This window comes from Phalaenopsis equestris, unplaced genomic scaffold (genome assembly GCF_001263595.1).
Source record: "Phalaenopsis equestris unplaced genomic scaffold, ASM126359v1 Scaffold000094, whole genome shotgun sequence".
In the NCBI taxonomy this organism is placed as follows: domain Eukaryota; kingdom Viridiplantae; phylum Streptophyta; class Magnoliopsida; order Asparagales; family Orchidaceae; genus Phalaenopsis; species Phalaenopsis equestris.
In genome coordinates, this window is record NW_018164536.1 from 2,848,221 (window position 1) to 2,872,322 (window position 24,102).

Genomic DNA, 24,102 nt, shown 5'->3' on the forward strand with positions numbered 1-24,102 from the left:
ATATTTAAAAAAACAAATTTTAATATTTTACCTTCTCCCAACAATTCTAATTTTAAATCTCTATTTTTTTACTCATTTTATCATTAATCTTAAGTTCTAAATTCCTTCTTAAAATGAAAAAAATATTTATGTGATAATGTCAAATTAAAATAAGAAAATTTTTTGTATTCAAAGTCTAATAAATTATAATATATTACAAAAATATATTAATTAAAATATTAATTTTATTTTTGTAGGGTATAATGATTTGTATGCATGAAGAATTATATCATGTCTTAATGAGGGACTTGCAATATAAATACATGAAGAAATATAAGTACTTTTGTATGTCATATATGTTTCAACATGCAAAATTATATGATAAAATTTTGAAAAACTAATTATAACATGCACAAAATTATAATTTTAAAAGAAGCTTATATAGCAAATTCATGTAATATTCATTTCTTTAAAATATATTGATAAAATCATTAAATACTTATAATAATAATATTTTAAAATAGATGAAATTTTATATATCAAAATAATAAGAAAAAATTAAAAATTAGTTATTAATATGTTCCCAAAATAAATAAAAAAACCCAGCCAAAATATGGAATTTAAATTGTTATATGTGAAAACTTTAAGCATAAAAATCTAAGTTTAAATTTCATATATATATAAAATTATAATCCTTAATAATTGAAAATATATCTTAAAATTCTATTCACAATTCCATTTATAAATTCGTTTATTATGAATTAGTTTAGTTTCTTAATTACTAATAGATATGTTAATTAAAAATGCAATATTAATTCCTATACAACATTCAATTTGGAATAAAATCATAAAATTATGTAGTTGGAGATTAGATGGCAAATTCTACAATCTAAGGCTATCATTTGTAAAGGAACGGCCTTGCTTGGCTAAGCTAAGTTGCCAATTTGCTACATAAAGTCATCGGTTTTATTGAGTGAAATCGCCAGTCTAATTGAGCAGTTGCAAAACTGAAAAACAAAACCACGAAATACTGACATGAATGTTGGTTTCGCCACAATGGATTACTTGGCTTGGGATTTCAACTCCAACACCCTCTTCTCTGTACTCTTCAGGGCTTCGCCATAAATGCTTATCAGCTGAAAAAAGCAGACCAAAACACAACGACAGTTAAAAATATCAGCTAATTTATTGTGCAAAAGGGCCAAAATGGCAACAAAGAAAACAATTAACCCATTCTACAAAACATAAAGGGACATTTACATGCATAGCAACTAATTCGTATGTATTTACATATCCAACATTTAAATGCATAGGGATTTAGTGGTTGTCTGTATGTAAATCTTCCAAAAAGAAACATGGATGCTACCTCATCAACTTCTTTTTCGGAGAAGATAAGGGGAGGTGACATCATAATGCTGTCTCCTGCAATGCGGATTAACAATCCGCGCTTTGCACACTCTGCACCAAAAAAGGATCCTACGCCTGGAGAGCATCATGTTCAGTAATCAAAACAACAAAAGAGTTTAAACTTTAAACGTTAGTTCTTTCTTCTTTTCAGTACATACCCCATTCGGATGGGAAAGCATCATTTGGAGATTTGTTGTCCGTAAATTCAGTCCCAAGAATAAGGCCTGTGCCTCTTATCTGAAACAACAATATTTTGTATATTTTAGATTAAGAAACATCAAATTTGAGATTTATTAAATCAGTATTTGCATCCTTAGCTTTAAACTCCTAAAGGTTACCATCATCATCATTAACTTTATCCCAAATACTTTCGATTAACTATATAAGGCCTCATTATCTAGTGTATAAAGTTTGAAGTATTAAACTTCGTTTTCATAAATCTTTCTCTACAACTTCTGCCTATGTTATCATTGGCTTACCTTTTCTTTCTAAATCATTTAATATTCATTTGCTTTACCCATTTTATTAAGTGCATCTACAACCTTTCGTTCCATATGCCCATAACACGTTTTAATTTTCACCAACTGATCATCAATAGATGCTACTCCAACCACATCATTAATATAATTATTTATTGATGTTGAGAAATTTAGGGCGAAGAAAAAACAAGAATCGACACAAATCCAGAAGAATACACAGAGATTTACGAGGTTCAACAATGATGCCTACATCCTCAAGAGTAGAGCGGCGACTTCCTCTTCAATATTCAAAAAAAAGTACAGAATACAAGATTCAAAATCTCAGAATTTCACCTACGGTTACAAACAGAACAATATGTAACCCTATGATACAATATGTAATTACTTAAATTACCCATGTACCAAACCGCGGGGTGTTGCCCCGCACCCCAACCCACATAATGAAACTCCCTGATTGGACAGATCTTTCAGCTCCACTCCGCTCGTTGGCTCTGCTCCACTCCAGCATCTATCCCATTTATGGTATATGAGTCATACCTAACAAATCTACACCTTGACGAATATCCAGCCCCTTAGGAGAACTATATCATAGAATTTCTTATGCACCATTGTGAGTTGGGCCACAAATCTTTTTAAATAATCTCTTAATTTAGACTTCCTTAATTAAGTTTCCCAGAAAAATGACTTTCCCTTAATAAAATTTTCCTTAATTAAACTTTCCTAGAAATCATTTTCCTTAAACTTCCAAGAAAAGCTCCACTTTCCTTCCTGAAAAACTCCGCCTCCGCTTTCCAGAAAAGCTCCTTTTTCCTACCAGAAAAACTCCACTTTTCTTCTCAGAAAAGTTTCGTTTTTTGCTTTCCAGAAAAGCTCAGTTTTCTTTCCAGAAAACTCTTCTTTCCTTCTCAGAAAAGCTCGGTCTCCTCTTTCCTTCCAAAAAAGCTCTGTTTCCGCTTTCCTTCCAGGAAAACTCTCTTTTCCTTCTCAGAAAAGATTCATTTTTGCTTTCCAGAAAGACTCATTTTTCTTTCTAGAAAACTCCGCTTTACTTCTCAAAAAAGCTCTACCTCCGCTTTCCTTCCAAAAAAGCTCTGCCTCCGCTTTCCTTCCAGAAAAGCTCTGCCTCTGCTTTCCAAAAAAAACTCCTTTTTTTCGGCTCCAGCGCTATTCAGCGATTCACGCCGCCGTGCAAACTGCTCCTCCGCGCAACTTCCAAACTGAATCCCGCAAACACCGAATGCCTGTGTCGACGCGAAACTCCCGCATGCAGCGAGCTCCTCCTGTGTTGTAAAGGGAATATTCCCTCTGGTAGAGATGGAAGATTCCTTGATTCTCCTCCGGCAAACAGCCTGCAGCAAACCGCCTTCGGCTTCACATTCACAAACTTCTGCTTTAGCGGCAGCCTCCCGCGAATAATCCTTCGCGCCTCCGTATGTCGACCTCCCGCGAAAGCCTTCGGCTTTGCCTTCGCAAATTGGTCCTCCCGCGCGATTCACGCCCTTCGCGAACTCCTTGTTGCCTGCTCCAACAATCTTTCGCGAACCGCCAAAGTTCTTCGCCGAATCGTTGAAGCCTCGAGATTTACCGAACTCCTCTGCCCTAGCTGCCAAAATCTCCTTTATTCTTGCGCCGCCGAAATTTTTCTTCCCTACCCTAGAACCTGGCTTTGATACCACTTGTTGAGAAATTTAGGGCGAAGAAAAAACAATAATTGACACAAATCCAGAAGAACAAAGATTTACGAGGTTCGACAACGATGTCTACATCCTCGGGAGCAGAGCGGCGACTTCCTTTTCAATATTCAAAAAAGAGTACATAATACAAGATTCAAAATCTCAAAATCTCACCTAGGGTTACAAACAGCATATATATAACCCTATGGTAAAAAATGTAATTACTTATATTACCCGTGCACCAAACCGCGGGGTGTTTCACCTACACCCCCAACCCACATAATGAAATTGCCCCGATTAGACAGATCCGCTCTATTCCGCTCGTGGGCTCCGCTCCGCTCCAGCATCTATCTCATTTATGGTATATGAGTCATACCTAACAATTGACTATTGCTATTCAGTTTAATAAAATTTCTATCTTCACTTTAGAATTAATCTCATTCTTCAGCTATCCAATAGATAGTAGATAATACAAAAAAATGCCCATAAATAGTAGGATACAACAGACCAGAAGATCAATGAAAGTGAAGTACCTCCCCGATAATGGGGCTATCAGAGAAAGCTTTGATGCCCTCCTGAAACTTTGGGGATATGGCTAGCACGTGCTCAGTTATATTTCTTTCCCTGAAACAATGGAGTCGTAGTTCAGTAAATAGGATATCACCAAGATGGACGTATATTAATACAATTATTGAAAGAAAATTTGCATCAACATATTTTCAAATACGCGCACCTGTAAATCTTGAGAGCTTCTATTGCAACAGCACATGACACTGGATGCCCAGAATAAGTGAAACCGTGTGAAAATGCGCCTGAAATGTACATCTAATTCAGTTGTAACCAATAGAAACTAAATATATAAAAATTAGAGTGATGCATATGCCTTAGGGTTTAGGACTTTCTAAACATGCACTTAAAATCAAAATTACAGGAAACAAAACTTTTAATCTAGGTATATTTCCTCTTTTAATGCTAATAAAGAAATGCAAAGCATTCACCACAATGCTAATTTTATGATAGTCCAAATAAAAATTTTTGCAAGAAATTTGAAAACAAAAAAAATGCATTTCAATCGAGATACACAATGCAATCAAAATATTCAATATCATGAAAGAAAAGCCTAAAACAACTCAAGTTAGTAAATTAATATATATATATATATAAAGAGAGACAGAGAGAGAGAATATAACAAGATAAGAACTCATAAATAAAAGATATAAGCCTCATACTAATACAAGGAGAGTTCTCCCAAAAATTATCAACCAATACTTGCACCATATTCAAGGAAGCCAGATCCCGCAATTACAAAAGTTTGTGAAAAACATAATAATTTTATCAAGTAATCAACTATTATCACTCAGATCTTCCTATAATTAAATTTCTCAATTTTTTTTAAGTCAATAACCCAGATAAATGAAAAACTACAAAAACCACAATTCCTAATCGTCAGTGCTTGCTAGCTCTTAAAAACTAGTTAATAGGGAATGCAACAGATATTTTTTGGAGGTCTAAGGTAAAGTAATCCTACCTCTCATCATCTTTCATCACGATTAGTCAATTTATTCAAAGAATGCTCTAAGCCATCTGCAAAAGATGGTTGGATTGAATGTAGCAAATGTGGTAATAGCAAAATTCGTCATCAGTGGCATTCAATTTGTAGGTTAATATCTACAACTAATTTCAGTTATGCATATGGATGTTTGTCCCTGTAGCTGCCGCAGGACCACCTCCACATTCCCACTCCCAGAGGTATATGATTTTAGAATCCTAACTACATGCAGGTGGTAATATACTCTAGAATAATCACCTACTTGTTATAAATAAAGGATGTAACGCATGTAAGATTTCTGGAAAAACTATTAGTATTCCTCCGGGCTCTTGGTAAGCTATCCTTATTACTTCCTTCTCTTTGGTATTTTGCTATTGCTTTATGGTATCAGAGCAGGAGCTCTAACACTACTCCACCCAGTCCTCTCCGGGACTCCACCGGCCAACCAACAATTGACCGCCTGATCTACCACCGACCTCACCATGGAAGCATCACAAATGTCAGAGACACAAGGTAATAACTCTACAGCAAATCCCTCAGATGAAACTACATAGACAGCCACTATTCCCACCAATCTCAAATTCATTACGAGTAATATTAAAAATTTTGCTTATACCTAACTTGCCGCCGACAACTACCCATTGTGGAGAGCCCAAGTGCTCAAAATCGTTTCAGCAAATGGATTTCTTGGCTACCTGGATGACAGCAATAAAAGCCCACCAAAATTTATTATCTCCGAGAACGATTCCCCAACTTCCAATCCTCTCTGCACAATGTGGACTCTTGTGGATCAAAATTTGACGGCAGCTCTATACTCAATCACCTCGTGTCCGACTTCAATCATTTACAAATGGCTACTCCTGCGACCGGAGGTGAACAAGTCCTCATGGGCAATGGACAATCCGTCCCGGTCCAACATTATGACAACGGCATTCTTCCAACACCAAAGTGTAAGTTTGTTATTTACCTTTCCAACTTATACACTCTGATGTATGGGATCACTCCCCAATTTATCTAATCAAGTATATCGTTACTATGTTGTGTTTATTGATGAATTTTCTAAATTTTCCTGGTTATTTCGTATGTGATACAAACATGAAACACCTCAAAAATGTATAACATTCATCAAAATGAATAAAACGCAATTCCAAACGCCCATTCGACTATTTCACTTGGCTCGGGACGGCGGAAGCGAATACAATAATTCTAGCCTCCTTGAACTTCTTTCTCATGAGGGTATACTACACCAATTTTTGTGTCCCTACACACCCTAACAAAATGGTGTTGTGGAACGGAAGCATCACCACCTCCTTGAAACCACTCGCACTCTTCTTCATGATGCTGCAAAAGGCCATCTTCTGGGTTGACGCCCTCCAAAAGGCCATCTACTTAATCAATCGGATGCCATCCAAACCCAACCACTTCATCTCACCCTATGAACGTCTCTACCACAAACCGCCAATGTATTCCCACATCAAAATACTTGAGTGTCACTGCTTCCCATGGCTCAAACATGCGGCTCCTCATAAACATGCACCTCGCTCTATCCCGTACATATTTCTTGGAAACTCCTCGGCTCCTAAAGTATATAAATGCTATGATCCTCAATCAACTAAAATTTTAATCTCCAGGCATCTAATCTTTAATGAATCCATCTTTCCCTTCAAATCCATCAATCTAAATCCTCCCACAGCCTCACCTCCTCAACCCAACCCACCTCTCCTGTTACCACACTCCATCTCCCACGGCTCTTTAGTCCCCGTACACCAACCTACTACCTCCAACCAGCTTAACCCGATCCTTCTGCCACCCGAATCAACACTACAGCAATCACAACCCCCTCCTCCCACTACCCCAGCTCTACCACCAACCGTAACAACTCCACAGCCAATTCAGATCCACGCCAAAACAGGGAAATTGAAACCCATTCAAAAATTAAATCTCTCCCATAACCTTTAACACAACCCAGATCCTTCCTCCTATACTCAAGCTATAAAATTTCCACATTGACATGTCATGACAGAGGAATTCCATGCTCTTCAAGCTCAACAGACAGGGACTTGGTCCCCCTACCACCAAATCAACCTATAATCGGGTGTTGTTGAACATACTGTACTAAATTCAATTTTGATGGAGTTGTCGCCGATCTAAAGCCCGCTTAGTGGCATAAGGTTATAAACTAGAATACGGGATTAACTATGTTGAAATGTTCAATCCGGTTGCCAAAATGGCTGCTCTTCGTACCCTCTTCACCATAACCTTCAACAAATAGTAGTAACTCTTCCATTTTGATGTTGTTAACGCATTTCTGCATGGACAGCTTGAGGGCAATTTATATGCAACAACCCATCGGCTTCAAAGATAGTCAACTTCCCAACCACGTGTGCTTACTCAAGAAAGCATTATATGGTCTTACAAAATCCACTCGACAATGGTTCACCGCTATATCCAAGTTTTTTCTAGACCGCGGCTTCCAAATCCGTAAAACCAATCCCTCTCTACCAGTCTTGCGCACACCAACGCATCAACTCTTCATCTTGATTTACGTTGATGATATGCTTATAACCGATAGTCATGTGGCTATTATCGAGGCTCTCACAGAGCAACTAGCCTCCACATTTCAGATCAAGAACCTCTGTCAAGCATCCAAGTTCCTCGGCATCCAGGTGGCCCGCACCAAGACCTACATGGTTCACCATCAAACCCAATACCTCCTGTGCATCCTCCAGGAAACGGCTATGCTCGACTACAAACCAAGTGCAACTCCACTCCCGATCAAGAGGTATGATACTGCCTTGTCAAATGAACCGATAATCACATAGAATATCGAAAAATTACAGGTGCACTTCAATATCTAACGATCACGAGACCAGACATTGCATTCAATAAATTTACTGTTTTAAAGCTAACTTCTATATGGTTGTCAAGATAAAGAAAGGTTTTTCTATTACTAATGTTTTGGAATTTTCTCTCAAGAGACTTCCACAAAAATATTTAGGTTGTTCTCTTGGCTTCAAAGCATTGCAAAAGGAGCATTGGTTTCCTGCATAAAAAAATGAAAAAAGCTTTTTGTGGAAAGGCAGTGTTAATGGAAAGGGTATCCTTTTGGTCCAATGGAAAAATATTTGTACACAAATAAATATTAAAAAGCTTCAATCAAATGGATATTTCACCTCTCTAAATGAATCTGGAAATCCAAGGGCAGTTTAATTCCTTAGCTAGTAATATCATAAAGAACAAGTAATTCATTGACTCGCCTTCACTTCATTTCTGGTAGGGCAAAGGTACTCCTGATTCTCATTTCATTAAAGGTGCTAGAAAAATTTTCTTCTCCTTTCTTCAATATGAATTCTTGGAAAGTTCATAAAGGTGAAACTGGTTTGGAATTTGAATTGTTTGGAAAAATCAAAACATTACACTTTTACTGGTTAGCATGTTCATTGGAAAGAAGACACTCCTTTACATATCTAATAATACCTACAATCATTGATGATCATCATATATGACATTACTGAAGATCTTTGGGACATTTCTTTTCTCTGCTCTCTAGAAGATTTTGAAAAAAGAAAAAAACAGCATGTCTTTCATATTCTTCCAAAGATGCCAAGGACATCTAGTTCAGGAAACTAGCTTAACCTTACTTCCGGTCGATTCTGCTCTTGGAAAAAAGGCCAAATAAATTTTAAAGAACATAAGGGGTAAAAATATTCTAAAAAAATTATTGGAACTTTTTAAATTTTAGGCCTCTTAATTCCGTTATGCTATTTTCCTTTATAACTTTTCATATTCTGGAACTCTGCAATAGTGTTGTTTTATCTTCATCATGAGAAGAGATCGATCTAGCTTTTCAAGAAAAGGAAGATTCCTGAACAAATTTTAATATAGATGTAGCTTTAGGTTCAACTAGATCAGATGTAAATCTATTGACTAACTGCAAATAGAATTGCAACGTATATATTCTCAAAAATATACATGAATTCCAATTTCCTCAATTAGATCACATTCTACCAAAAAGAAATCTTCAGTTGATGTGTGTTTGATGGATTTTGCAAGAGATGATAACAAATTTACATGAAGGATATTAAATAGACGTGTGATAATCCTAAGAGAATGATTGCAATAATCTTCAATCTCTAAAGCTCAATATAAGACCAAAAACTTTGTATAATTATAGCACAAATCATGAGTAATCATTTGACCAAGACCTTTACAAATATTGAAAATGATAACATCATAGATTTATCACAAGGAATATTTGTCTAACAGACCTTTAAATCATTCATAGTATTTGAAGGCTTTGGGAATAAAGCAGGCTAATACTATTAATATCAAAAGGGGTATAAATAAATGATACAATACCCAAATCTCTCCTAATAACACTCAAAAGATAAAAAGAAAAGACATGGAAAAAGATAAAAGAAAATAACAGGAAAGGCGACAAAATAAATAGAAATAATAACAATCCCCCTCAAGTTGAAGCATAGATGTCAATCATGTTCAACTAGAATTTGAATTTGTCAAAAAATGGCCAAGGAAGTTCTTTGTAAGAATATCTGCTAGTTGACCAATGGATAGGACAAACGGAATACAAATCTCTCCGGAATCGAGCTTCTCTTTAATAATGTGACGGTCAATCTCGACAGGCTTGGTACGATCATGTTGGGCCGGATTATGAGTGCTGATGTCGGCTTTATTGTCACAAAACATTTGTAGATGAACGAAGACCGGCATACGTAACTCACTGAGTATGATGCATCAGCTTCAACACCGCTCCGATAACCACAGACTGTTTTTTACTTTTGCATGTGACAATGTTTCCCCACACGAAGGAGCAATAACCCAAGATAGATCATCGATCATGTACGGACCCAACCCAATCGGGGTCTGTAGAAGCTGCAATGGAGCGAGAGGTGTAACGAGAGAACAACAAAGCCTGGTGTGACTTTAAGTAGTGGAGAATTTGATGGACAGCGATGAGATGGTGCTTGTAGGGATCATGCATGAACTGATTGACAATACCAACGACATGAAAAATGTCTGAACATGTATGGACTAGGTAAATGAGTTTCCTCGCTAGTGGTTAGTAGTGTCTTGTTCACCGGAAAGACATTGGGAATGTCTGTCAATTTCTCATTAGGATCCATTAAATCAACTATCGGTTTGCACATAAACAGCTTTATCTCAGTTAGTAAATCTATCACATATTTGCGCTAGGAAATGCTAATGCCTTGAGAGAACCAAGTTACTTTAATACCTAGAAAATACCGGACATAACCCAAGCCGTTCATCTCAAAAGATGTGATCAAGATAGCTTTGAGAGATTCCATGGCCGACAAATAATTACCTGTGAGTGTGATGTCATCGACACAGATGATGAGGATAGCACTATGATCATCGACTGAGTAGTGGAAGAACATCGTGAGATCAGATTGGGCCTACGAGAAATCATGTCCCACAACTTGTGTAAACTTGCCAAACCAAGCCTAAGGGGATTATTTCAATCCATAATTAAACTTTCGTAGTACGCTCACTTGTCCATGGGAAGAGGCTAAGTCAAATTCCAATGGGAGAGGCATATACACCTCCTCTGCAAGATTGTCATTAAGGAAAGCATTTTTGACATACAACTGGAGTAGAGGCCACTCCAGATTCACGACAAGGGATAACAGAACAAAAATGGTATTATGTTTAGCCATCAGAGCAATTGTCTCTTCATAATCAACTCCATAGATTTGTAAATAGCCTTTAACGACCAATGGCACCTTGTTACGTTCAAAGGATCCATCGGAGTTAAATTTGGATCTGAAAATCCACCTACAACCTACTGTTTTCTTTCCTCAAGGAAGATCGACAAGATCTCATGCATGGCTGCGCCAAGGGCATTAATCTTGTCCATTACCGCAAATTTCCAGGACGGGTCAAGCAATGCTACCTCAATGAGGGATCTAAGACAGATCCATCAAGGAAGTGGCAAAAGCTTTGTAAGTTGGAGATAAGCTGCGGAATGAGACATTTTGCCAAGGGTAAAGAGTCCATGCTTGTTTATGTACCTTAATGAGGAAATTCAACTCCTCATTCAGAGTAGGAGTAATCCTCCTAAGTTGAGAGAGCATCACTCCAGGGATGTCGGTCGGAGCAAATTTCGAGACTCAGAGCGGGACCGCGGGCTCAGGCAATGCTGCCTCAATGAGGGATCCGAGACAACGATCCATCAAGGAAGTGGCAAAAGCTTTGTAAGTTGGAGATAAGCTGCAGAATGAGACATATTTTGCCAAGGGTAAAGAGTGCATTCTTGTTTATGTACCTTAATGAGGAAATTCAACTCCTCATTCAGAGTAGGAGTAATCCTCGTAAGTTGAGAGAGCATCACTCCAGGGATTTCGGCCGGAGCAAATTTCGAGACTTAGAGCGAGACAGCGGGCTCGATCGTAGGGGCATTGGGACGAGTATGAACCGTCGGTTTGGCACGTCAAGTATAGACACATAGAGTGGATGGAGGTGATGTTGGTCGGTTGGTGATGGATCTAATGGGACTGAGGGTTCCTCAGACACATAAGTTGTAGGAGTAGGTTGAATATCCAACAGAGTCGGAAAGGGAACAGTGTCCAGAAAATCTAGCTCTCCCTCACTAGAGGAAGTGTTAGTAAAGTAGGGGATTTTTTAAAAAAGATACATCGACACTCACATAGATTTTATTGGTGATAGGATCAAAACAAGTATAGCCTTTTTTAGCAATTGAATAGCCGAGGAACAAGCATTTAATCGAGTGAGGAACAATTTTATTTCGAGTCAGTATAGTGTTCCGAACAAAGGTTGTGCGCCCAAATCTAATGTGGTGAAGAACCAATTTGTAGGAAAACACGCAATTTTATTTCGAGTCAGTATAGTGTTCCGAACAAAGGTTGTGCGCCCAAATCTAATGTGGTGAAGAACCAATTTGTAGGAAAACACGCAATTTTATTTCGAGTCAGTATAGTGCTCCGAACAAAGGCTGTGCGCCCAAATCTAATGTGGTGAAGAACCAATTTGTAGGAAAACACGACATCAAGAGGGATAACGAAGACCGAAAATTGTTGATTATTGTGGGAACTATGTTAATGAGATAAGTGGCAGTAAGGACGGCGTCATTCAAAAATCGTTTAGGGACAATAGTTTGAAAAATAATGGAATGAGTCACTTCGAGAAAATGTTAGTTTTTCCGCTCGGTTATCTCATTTTGTTGAGGGATATCTGCACATGAGCTATAATAGAGGGTGCACTTACTCACCAAGAATTCTCCTAAAATAGAGTTATACTCCAAGTCCTTGTCGATTTGAAGGACTTGAATGGAGGTTTTGAATTGGGTTAAAATGAAGAAATGAAAGTTTTTGAAGTTGACTGCAACTTCATATTTGTCCTTTAATATATAAACTCACGTCATCCAAGTGTGTTCATCAATTAGAGTAAATAACCATTGTTTATTGGTTTAGCTTGCAGTTTGAGAGTATTCCCATAAATCACTATGAATCAGTGAAAATGAAGAGGAAGAAGTATAATTGTGCGGTGGATTAAAAAACACGATGATGTTTAGCTAAATGACAAATTTCACATTTAAAAGTATATGGACTATTATCAATAAACATTAGAGGGTACAATTGTTTTAAATAGTGAATACCGGGATGTGACCTGAGCGACAATGAAAAAACATAATTGGACAAATAGTAAAAAAGGAAAAACTACAACTATTGGATTGAGTGTCTATCTCATCCATGTCATTCTCTTGCAAGAAGTAGAGCTCGGCTATCTGCTTAACTGTTTCAGTCATCCTCCCCGAACGACAATCTTGAAAGAAAAATATCAAAAGAGAAATGAGCAACGCAATCAAGATAGTATATCAACTTACTGACTGATAAGAGATTACACATAAGCACAAGTACATGTAATGCGGATCCCAGAATCAGCCCGGCTGTTAATACAACCGACCATTTATCCGCAATAGAATTACAAAAGCCATCGACAATCTTAATAGTCTCACCCTCAGCATGGAGAATATGTCGAGACAACTTGAGAGCATATGGTCATGTGGTCTATGCACCTAAATCAATAATCCGCAAACTAGAAGAACCAGTGAGTGTCATAAAAAGGTTACCTTGACGAACATGGGAGTTCGACGAGCAGGAGAATTGACTGGATCCAAGCAGTCAAATTAAGTGTTCCATCTGACTCTTCATAGAGTCTGATGATTCGAGGATTGTCTGAGTGGGGGTCAGCTAAAGGGTTGTGAATTATGAGGTTATAGCGAGACCTTCAACAACTGAAGATTTGGTTGAAGATTTATTGGACTGCTTCCTGTGGAGCTTCCAACACTTGTCACAGGTATGGTAGGGTTTGTGACAGAAAACACATGAGTGATTGGCATGTGATGGCGTGGCCAAGTGAGGAATTGTTTTGGAGACCAAGGCTGAAGAGTTAGCTGAATTAGTGGAGTTGTCGAGTATGACAAGTCTCTGACTTTCTTCGCGGTGGACCTCTGTCAATGTTTCCCGGGTTGAAGGAAGAGAATCACGACCAAGTATACGGTTGCAGGCTTCGTCGAGATCCTTGTTCAGGCCAGTCAGAAATTGAACACAATTTTTTTTCCAGAATTTTTTGGAAGAGGGAAAGATCCGCAGAAGAGTCCCACGTATAATAATAGTAGATGTCACATTTCATCCATAAGGTAACCAAATCATTATAGTACTATGGCATGCCTTCGACCCCTATTTCACCTCGCGGATCTTATTTGAAACCTCATAGATGTATAGAATTACCTATGTCTAAGTAGATATCGTGAACCATGGTCCAGAGGGCACGGGCACTTGCAGATAAAAGTAGGTAAGAACAACAAATTGAGGTCTCCATGGAATTAATCAGCCATGAAATAACCATGGAGTTCTCTACTTCCCATGTTGCATATGATAAGTCGGTCTTCAAAAGTTCACGAATTGCACCTGTAAGGTGGCAAAATTTACCCCGACCTTTGATGAACAATGACGCCGCTTGAGACCATTAGAGGAAATTAAAGTCGTAGAGTTTGTGAGTTGCAATCAAAAAGTTCATCTGATTTTCAAGTCCTGTCTGCGTAGGGATAGAGGTAGGTGTCGATCCTCCGGTGGACTCAAGGACATCGTCTGAAGGAAGCTCGTTGGAGTACACCAAGATTCTGACTAAGCCAAAGGTGAGGATCGGATGCTGAGACATAGACGGAGATGGTCTCTTACTAGCCTGGCAGCACAAGAGGTCCTATAGTGGAGGATACAACTGGCAGGAGAGAGATCTGGTGGCGAGAGGTCCTGCAAGGGAGAGGTCCGACTGTAGGGAGGAGCTCCAATGGTCTGTAGGGAGGTCCTATAGTGGAGGAAACAACCGGCAGAAAGGGATCCGATGGGGCAGGGAGGTCCAGCTACCAGAAGGTCTGCAGGGGAGGTTCCGGCTGCTAGGGTAAGATCCTGATGGCTAAACGTAAGATCCCGACGATAAGGGAAAGATTCCATGGCTCTGATACAATATAAGTTTTGAAAATAAAGTTGTATAATATTATTTATATTAAAAGGGGTAAAAATATATAATACAAGGATATAAATAAGGAAAGAAATAATGCCTAGTTTTCTCCTAATAACACCCAAAAGAAAAAAAGAAAAGCCATAAACTAGGAAAAATATAGAAAAAGAAATAACATGAAAGACAACAAAATAAATAGAAAAAACTTCTAACAGTACACATTGAAAAAAAAAATCATAATATTCAAACTCATCATATTCACATTGCTTAAAATATTTAAATTCATAACTTGGTTTACCATTTAAACTTTAAATAATAAATATTGTCCTTCAAATTTATGTTTCATATTCACTCATGTAGATTTAGTGATGACAATTCACCAAACTAATTGAGCATGTCCTGCTGCATTTGATTTAGACAATCTAATTCTTTGGGAATCAATATGTTATAACATTCAAAGAAATTTTCCTAATAATTAATCTAATTTAAAATTTTCTTAAAATTATATCGCAATGAAAGTATGAATATGATTATGAAAATAATGATGCTCATTTTTTATAATTGCATCTTTTGTTATTTTCAAAATATGAACAAATTAGTATGGCCCACATAGTAAACATTTTGGTACAACCTTTTTTTTTAATACCAAATCGAACACAAGATATATTAAGGTTTAAGATTTCTTAATACCTAACTAGGATGTGATACACAAAAATGTGCATACAAAAAAAATTTGAGTTCACAAACTTTTTAATTTAGAAAAGAGTTGTCACTTTTGATAAAAATCAATTAGTAAATAAAATTCACCTAAAATGATTATTTAATGATAGTCTAAATAGAAATTTTTTAAAGAAAATTGAAATCATAAAAATCAAACTTTTAATAAGACTTGCCACATTAAAAAGATCTAAATTATAATAGATTTGACCAAAGCCAATAATGCTCATAAACCAGTCATATTGCATATAGACAAACAAGAATAAATGTACGAAATCAAAAAATAAATGATTCAAGCCTCGTGTCAATACAAAAAATCGTCAAATCAATGATCTAGACCTCAAGAAAGAAACTTTCCCAAAAAAATTATCAATCTATACTTACATGCACTTAAGGAAATCACATACAAATCAAACAATCAATTGCTCATTTCAAGCATCATATCATGGAATCTTTATTACATTAGCCCCAAATTTCAGAGATCTCTCAAAAGCTACAGTCCCAGATACCATAACCGTTAACAGCAAATCATATAAATATCACACTTGCTGCAGCGCCAAAAAATTGCTTACACTGCGTAAATTCTGCTTTCTACAGTATCAGAAAACATAATATACTAACTAAATAAGCCACATAAGGATAAACAGAACCGCAAGCCACAAGTATAGGGCATTGTTCTCCAATTAGAAATAGAGTATAACCCAACATCCAGCATCAAAACATTTAGAGAATAGAAATGACCAACCCAACAATGAACTGAACAAGCATCGGAAGCCAAACCAGAGTAAGGAGAATTTTAAGAAAATCAGAGAAACAGTGTGGGAATTAGAGTACGCAGCTTATTTTTTATAGGGATAATAATCATAGATATGATTACACAAATAAACTAAAAAAAAACTATAAAAATCAAATAACCATTAAAAAAGCATCAAATCCAATGTCATTTTGCATCATGAAGTAAACAAAATGAGATATTATTAGCTCACCAAGTTTATTGCTTTGAGAATGTATAACCTCTGAAATTTCTGGACTGACAAGGATTGCTCCAATGGGCAAGTAAGCAGAGGAAAGGGCCTATGGAATAGTTTAGTTCAATCAGTGCAGGTTTAGAACCAAAAGATATTGGCGTTCCATCAGAAGTTTTTTTTTTTTTAACTTACTTTAGCCATCGAGACAAGGTCTGGTTGAATATCATATTTCTCACATCCAAACATGGTTCCCAGCCTTCCGAAGGCAGTAATAACCTACCAAAAAAAAAAAACAATCATTTCATAATAAATTTCTGTGAAACCATACTTAACTTGTACATTTCAATAGAGGTTTACCTCGTCAGCAATGAAGAGAATGTCGTATTTTTTTATAACAGCTTGAATCTGCAGATAAATAGTACTTAAAAGATATTAGTCGAGCATTTTTTTAAAGCCTGAATCCTAACTGAACACGCCTAAATGTTGATGGTGGACAATTTTAATTATTTTGGCAGCATTTTTAGTCTTGTTTTAAAGATGCGTGAAGAAAGAAAACAAGATTCAGAAGATAGCATCCGAATATAGCTTTAAGTTAATATATATTCATTTCTTCTATAATGTGGACCTTCATATAAATTTTAAAAAAAAATCAGGGTTTTATAAATTTTTATGACCTTATTTCATTTAAAGAGCGTCATTCAAACAGCCACATTGCCATGGATACCACACAAAATACAAGGAAAAAAAAATTAATTTTCGTGTACAATAATAATCAGACAAGGTATGCAAAATACATCTCCTGTAACGCTAATTTAATTGAGAAATTGGTTAAAAGTGCACCTAGACTAATTAGAAAGCATCATTTTGTCCGAAACTACAAATATGCTCAATTTAGTACCTTAATCCCTCAAATATGATACAAAAAATCCCTTTATTTGATTATTTTGGAACAAATTTGAGGAATCAAATTGTTAGATTGTTTGGGATTAAAACAGCACTCCATAAATTGACACAAACTGGCCAAGGAGCTTGGAGTTAATCAAGGGGGAAATAAATAGTCTGACAGTAAAAATAAATATTACTAACAATAACAGTAATTCATAGTAATATACAACTAACAAAAGTCACTAATCCACAAGACATAAATTAACATCATCTAACAAAGTATATATGATCATCCAGCCTGATACAGTAATAAATTAAAAGTGACTAAACATGAAAAACAATCAGCTTGATATCTATTTCCAGCAATCCTCCTATTGTAATTAAACTGTCTCCTATCAAACATCTTAATCTAGTAGAGCTTTTCTTGAAAGAACAATTAAATAACAAGTTAAGTTTACAACAATTTAGATATTAATTATCATTTTATTATTCACTAAATTATTATTCAAATGTTTAACATGAATACTCAAAGAAATACGTTGATTAATCTATAAATAAGCTTTATATTTTTCTTTTTTTATAAAAAAGTTTCTTAAAACATCTTAATCAATTATATTTTCATCATCTCAATGAATTACAATTTTTATTTCTTTTTCCTTTAAGAAGTCGTCTCAAGAACACCATAAAAATTTGGAACAATAAAGGTACAATAATTTTTATTTACATTTTCATTTTCATCTCTTTTATCGAGCATGGTTACAATATTGTCTTCCAACTATGAGTATAAAAGATGACTCCTAATAAATTTAATCAACTTATATTCATTTAAATTATATTTAATTCATTTAAATTATTTGAATCTATTTATTAGACTTTTAAAAAAAAATACATATGGTGTAATAATGTAAATCTTTAAACAATCATTTCATTTTCAATCATTATCTTTAATCATAAAAATATTTTTAAACTTTTATGAAATAAATGAAACATTTCTTTTCAAACAATATATATCAAATTGAGATTGGATGTCGATATATGTTTTATTCTTTGAAATCACAAATACCTTTAAATAATAATAAATAAATTTAATGCAAACAAACTAATAATTACTCACCTATAACTTGCTTCTCTTTCTCCTTGAAATCTTTTTTTTTTTTTTACTATAATCATTATCTTAAATTTTTTAAATTTTTCCAAGCATCTTCACCAATATTTTATTGTGCTTTAAACAGGATCTTAAAATATTTATTTTTTAAAGAAGCAGACATATAATTAGAGCTTACCTCAACCAAAACAACAATCCTAGAGCTTACCTCAGACATATAAGCAGACATGTCCAATTACAATTCATAAATTATAATATTAACGTTCAATAACTTATAATTTAATTGACTACAAATGAAATATCACATAAACAATATATTTATTATGGAAAGCTTTCTTCTTCAAATCCAATTATTCTCCTGTCTCTAATTTCTAATATATATTTTAATCATAATTTAATAAATGAATTTCCAACTAATAAAGTTAATAAAAAGTAAACACTAATTTTATCCCCTTATCTACTCTTTTTCACAATTATCCTACCTTACTTAATTTGATTGCTTGTCAAAATTTATCATTGATATTAATTCATGTAATTTAATATGAATAGCATTTAATTAATTAAACAAAATAGCTTATATAAATAAAATATAAACCCTTACCCTTCAACTTATCAGTTTGGCCTCCTCCCACACGAAGCTCCTTCCCTACAAGCACACACAGTGCTTCGAAGGCTCCATCTCCTCCCGCACACAAGCCATTGGTCAGACGTTGACACACTCGAATGGCACCGTTGCATGCATCTCCCAAACAAAAAGAGACATCGTCATCCTCACAAGATCATGAGCATTCTTCCTTGTCATAGACGCACACAAGCACAGCCGATGTTTGAAACGCTCCTCTCGCTCTCTGCCTCTTGGATCTTCTTGCTCTCATTGCTATACAAGCTTCTAGTTTGAATGAGTCAAATTTATTTGTTCCCTCCCTTAACACCTAACGACAAAACTGCCACGACGATTTTGTTCAAAACATCACGACGTTCGAAATTACTTTTTTAACACAGATATTACATAAATAGTCCTAAGCCAATTTTGTGATTTTCTTCTTTTTCAACTAAACAACAGTTATAATTGATTGAAGTTTACACAATCAAAGATATTCTCAATGTGTGAAGGTAGTTCCAACGTATAAAAAAATCTCAAAATATTTGAGTAAGCCAGTTCAGCATAACTAAGTGCATATTCAAAACTATGTTAGGCTTAGTAATGTAGATAGAGAATCAACAAGGAAAAAGTTAGGTATAAGGAGAGAAATCCAAAAGAAGCAGATAGAAAAGAGAGAGAAAGAGGAAGATATAATTTCAAATTCATCATTCAATTGATCCAACACAAACAAGGATTCACTAATTACAGAAACAGGTTTTACAAGATAGATCAAAATAATTTGATCTCTAATAATCCTATCAAACTTACCTTATTCAAATTTCAAACAAAATATTATCCAAAAGCATTTTCTTCTTATATCAATCTCAAATTAATTTAAAAATTATAATGCATTGAATTAAATTTTAAACATAATTTTGAATTGCATCGATTCCCAAGGCCAAAATGAACTTTTCTCCCGAGCATTTACATAAAAGCTACCTTTAAAGCCTAGTAATCACGGTGGAGGAGATTGAGGAACTGCTTTAAGAACAGATTTTGAATACGCAGCAAATACAGAATGAGAATAGAAAGTAAAATTGGAAGGTTTCAAATCTGAAGCTAAATATCTACCTCAAACTATATCATAAAAAATGTAATAGTCAAATCGTGGCAGAAGCAATGGCAGCATAAAATCCACACTTTGGCAAAGAAAAAAATGATATGATAGCAAATATAGATAGAAAAAATCACTCTATGAAGAAGCTAACAATATTATAGGGTCCTAGACCACCATCAAAAAATTTGAGGCAAAAATAATTGATAGAAGATTACTTGACCTTCGACAAAATATCAATTCCAGCCTTTGGTGATAACAGATAGAGAATCAAGTCTAAACAACCATTATATTTAAACAAATAAAAATCTAAGCAATAAGTTTAGCTGGATTGATAGCACAGAGAAGTACAGGTTTCCAAGTAGATATCAATTAAAAGAATGGTTATATCTTCAATAAATTCTAAATCTCACTGCTTCACTATCTGGAACTTCATATGGTACAATAATCATTACATTGTAGTTGCCAGAAAAAGTACCGCACTGTAAAGAAAAAGTTCAAAAGAAGATTCCAGTTAAACTTTATTAGCATGAGGATCAAGTAACATATTATTTATTATTTCCTCATCCATCAAGCATATTCCTACGTAAAGAACATGTGAATGCTCTACAGTGGAAAAGAGCTGAGCAAATATCAGTCTAAACAAAATCATTGTTGAAGGAAGAAGATTGGATGAGAACGCATAGTTCATGGTAGTTGATTTAAATTTTCCCGACCTTCCATTAAGATTTGGGGTTCAAATTCCCCATGAAAAAAATGAAAAGAAGATTTTTGATTTCAACTTCACTATCATTTGTATTATGAACCAGATGAGCACATTGACACAATCAGCTGCATACCATCAAGCATGTTTTCCACATATACTTGCTACAGAGATTCATTAATAGAGGAAATGATGTATGTTATATAAAGAAGCACAAAAAAGTCGGATAATACATACTTAAAAAAGAGAGATTCTTCACCTTCTCAAAGTAGGTTTTTGGTGGAGGGATGACACCTCCAGCACCCATGACTGGCTCTGCTATGAAGGCAGCAATCTAATGAAAAGTACAAACAGTGTACCGAGTTGGTTTTATTCAATATATTCTTTAACTTCCAGCTCAGGAATGAAGAGGGATTTTACCGTTTCTGGACCTTCCTTGAGAATAAGCTTCTCGAGATTGTTGGCCAGCCTAGTTGAGAACTCCTCCTCAGTTTCACCTGCAGCTCAACTTGAAGCTGTTAAAATTTTCAAAGCCAAAACAAAGGAGAAAAATTCATAAATAAATGGTGACCTGGTAGATGGAAGCGCCAATAATGTGGGCAATCAGTGTGCAGTACAAAATCAACAGGAAGATCAAACTTCTGATGTAGAGCAGGAAGGCTGAAAATGATCTGATTAATGAATAAATGCAAAATAGATTCTAATAATACAAATTTCCTTGACACAACTTAGGAAACTCGTGTTTAAATACCGAATCCCATTTCCTCTCAAAAGTGAGGATAAAATTTCACAGAAATCGGCCAAAAAAAAAGAAAGAAAGAAACAAAGAAATTTGAAGTTCTACCCGGACAAACTTGCTGCTATTAATGTTGATCCATGGTATCTGTAGAGAAAAAAAGATGTCACTTTTAAGTAGCCTCCATAAAGTATACGAAATTGCACAAAGGAGGCAAGTGCAAAAATAAAAAAATGTGCAAAGAAACAATAGAAAACAATTGATTCCTCATTTATGCACCTACGATTTTGATCTTGCAATGAATTTCTTCTTATTTGGCCTTCCTAATGCATTGTTATAATACCAAACCAATTTCACCTGCATCAATAGAATTTTCAGAAAATCAGAATTTTACAGCTTTCGCTGCAAATCACCAAAACCATTCTGCTATGCTGCTACAGGGATTTCTGAAGGCATTTAAGAAAGAGCATAAGGCAGATTGTGAATGGACTACAAAATCTATACCATAATCCAATTCACATACCAGTTTAATAGTCCAATAAGAAAACAATAATTTTGATAGTTACCACTTTAGGCTGCTCAATAGGTGAATAAAAAGAAATTCAAATCATTAGCAACAAATGCAATAAGGCAGCTTGTAGAGCTTATATAATGTTATATTCGAATTGAGAAATTATTAGCTTTTTACATGAGTTCCAGTTGATTCATTCATATATAAAGCATGCCATGAATGTAGGAGTTATACTTGACTCTTTTTTTCTGAGATTAAAGCCATTTACATCTCAAGTTGGCTTCTCATATCAATATCATGTGGTTAAAAATGAGAAAAAGAAGATGCGGCATTTAAAATGAAAAGTGCTCCTCCTGCCAAGACGGAATGGTCCTTGATCTTCTGAATTCAATATCAAGTAAAAGGTAATTCTTGAAAGTAAGAATGGGAGGAAAGGAGATACTTAAAGCCAGTCTTTAATTTTGGAATCAAAAATTAACAACACAGCTATGAGATCAATACATGTTAATTTGCAAAGATACTTGAGATTATTTGTGGATAACTTTAGTGATCTAGCTACAATAAAGAGATGTCCATTTTTTCCTCCTCATGTTGTTGATGGGCGTCAACACAGAAGCTTTGATGAATAATCTTGATGTAAAACATAATTTCCTAACATTGAATGAAAATATCCTTTGGCATTGTCGACTTTTTTGGACATACTTTTGAACTAAATTCAAGTTTATGGATCATAGAGTTTAGATGTATAAAAATTTGTCTTCTTTGAATTTTTATTTCGATTATTAGTTCTAGATTTTAAGAAAAAGAGTTGTAAAATAAAGCATACTGGGGTTCGTCATAGTAGAATCAGATGAACGAATCTAATAGACACAAATAAAATTATTTTTATGAGTAAAATTCAAGATTTAAAAATTTGGGATGTTCATGAAGAAAAATGCTGTGGGATAAAGTAACAAACACTATTAAACAAGTAGCCAAAGATGTATTTCAATAATCAAAAGAAAAAATTTCTATAAATAAAAATAGTTGATAGTGGAATAATAATGTGCAAGAAAAGATAAAATAATATGCAAAAAAAGATAAAATATAAGACATTATGTTATAAAAATTGGTTTAAATGTAAAAACTTAGAGAACTAGAAAAAATATCAAACGGTCCGCAGGAAGTCTAAAAAAATAATCTGTGACGCTAAAAAGTCTGCTTTTAGTGATCTTTATAATAGATTTGATACTAAGGAGAGTGAAAAATAGATGTATAAACAAGTCAAACAAAGAGATAGGAAAAGTAAAGACTTAACTCAAGTAAAATGTATTAAAGATGAAAATCAAAAAAAAATTTCTTAGAAAAAAATATTGAACATAGATGGGTGAGTTATTTTGATAAAATTTTTAATGAAATTTCTCAAAATCCGATCAACCTTAGTGATTTTATTATACTTAATAATAAGAAAAAATTTCATTTTTACCGTCGTATTAGTAAAAAAGAAGTTGAAGAGGCTTTAAAGAAAAAGGTGGAAAGTCTATAGGACCTGATGATATCACAATTAAAGTGTGGACATATTTAGGAGATTTGGCAGTTTCTTGGCTTACTAAACTCTTTAATATTATTTTAAAAATTAAAAACTAAAAAGATGTCTCTAAAAAGATGTCTGAGGAGTGGAGAAAAAGTATTTTGGTTCCTATTTTTAAGAATAAAAGAGATGCACAAGAGTGTGCAAATTAAGTTGATGTCTCGTACTTTAAAATTATGGGAGAGGACAATTGAACATAGGTTAAGAAGCATTACCAAGATTTCACATAATCAATTTGGATTTATGCGAGCGGGACTACTATAGAAGCTATACATTTATTGAGAAGTTTGATGGAGAAGTTCTGAGATAATAGAGATAATGATGGAGAAGTTCTGAGATAATAAGGAGCATCTACATTTGATTTTTATTGATTTAGAAAAAGCATACGATAAGGTATATCATTTGGAGAGTTTGAGAGTTTTTGAGAAGAAAGGTGTTCATATGACTTATATTCAAGTCATTAAAGATATGTATACTAGAGTTGTTACTTGTGTTTGAACTGAAGGAGGATTGACCAAATATTTCCCTATCTTTAGTAAAACTACTTCTAAAATATTGCTTCGCTTTAAGCCCATATCTTTTTGCTTTAGTTATGGATGGTCTT

General features: G+C 34.8%; 1 protein-coding gene across 2 annotated transcripts in view; it reads right to left on the reverse strand.

The window, feature by feature from the left end:
- Window positions 1-880: 880 nt before the first annotated feature.
- LOC110020253 (gamma-aminobutyrate transaminase 1, mitochondrial) overlaps window positions 881-24,102 on the reverse strand; it is a 78,470-nt gene continuing 55,248 nt past the window's right edge. For both annotated transcript variants that reach the window (XM_020718286.1, XM_020718287.1), the window contains exons 7-19: window positions 21,701-21,774; window positions 21,526-21,564; window positions 21,253-21,341; window positions 21,102-21,178; window positions 20,941-21,015; window positions 16,649-16,696; window positions 16,484-16,567; window positions 16,310-16,397; window positions 4,272-4,350; window positions 4,072-4,162; window positions 1,545-1,623; window positions 1,346-1,461; window positions 881-1,115 (exon numbers count right to left, since the gene is read on the reverse strand). In XM_020718286.1, coding sequence (XP_020573945.1) covers window positions 1,041-1,115; window positions 1,346-1,461; window positions 1,545-1,623; window positions 4,072-4,162; window positions 4,272-4,350; window positions 16,310-16,397; window positions 16,484-16,567; window positions 16,649-16,696; window positions 20,941-21,015; window positions 21,102-21,178; window positions 21,253-21,341; window positions 21,526-21,564; window positions 21,701-21,774 — 1,014 coding nt within the window. In that variant the 3' untranslated portion in view covers window positions 881-1,040. The remainder of the gene's footprint in view (window positions 1,116-1,345; window positions 1,462-1,544; window positions 1,624-4,071; window positions 4,163-4,271; window positions 4,351-16,309; window positions 16,398-16,483; window positions 16,568-16,648; window positions 16,697-20,940; window positions 21,016-21,101; window positions 21,179-21,252; window positions 21,342-21,525; window positions 21,565-21,700; window positions 21,775-24,102) is intronic.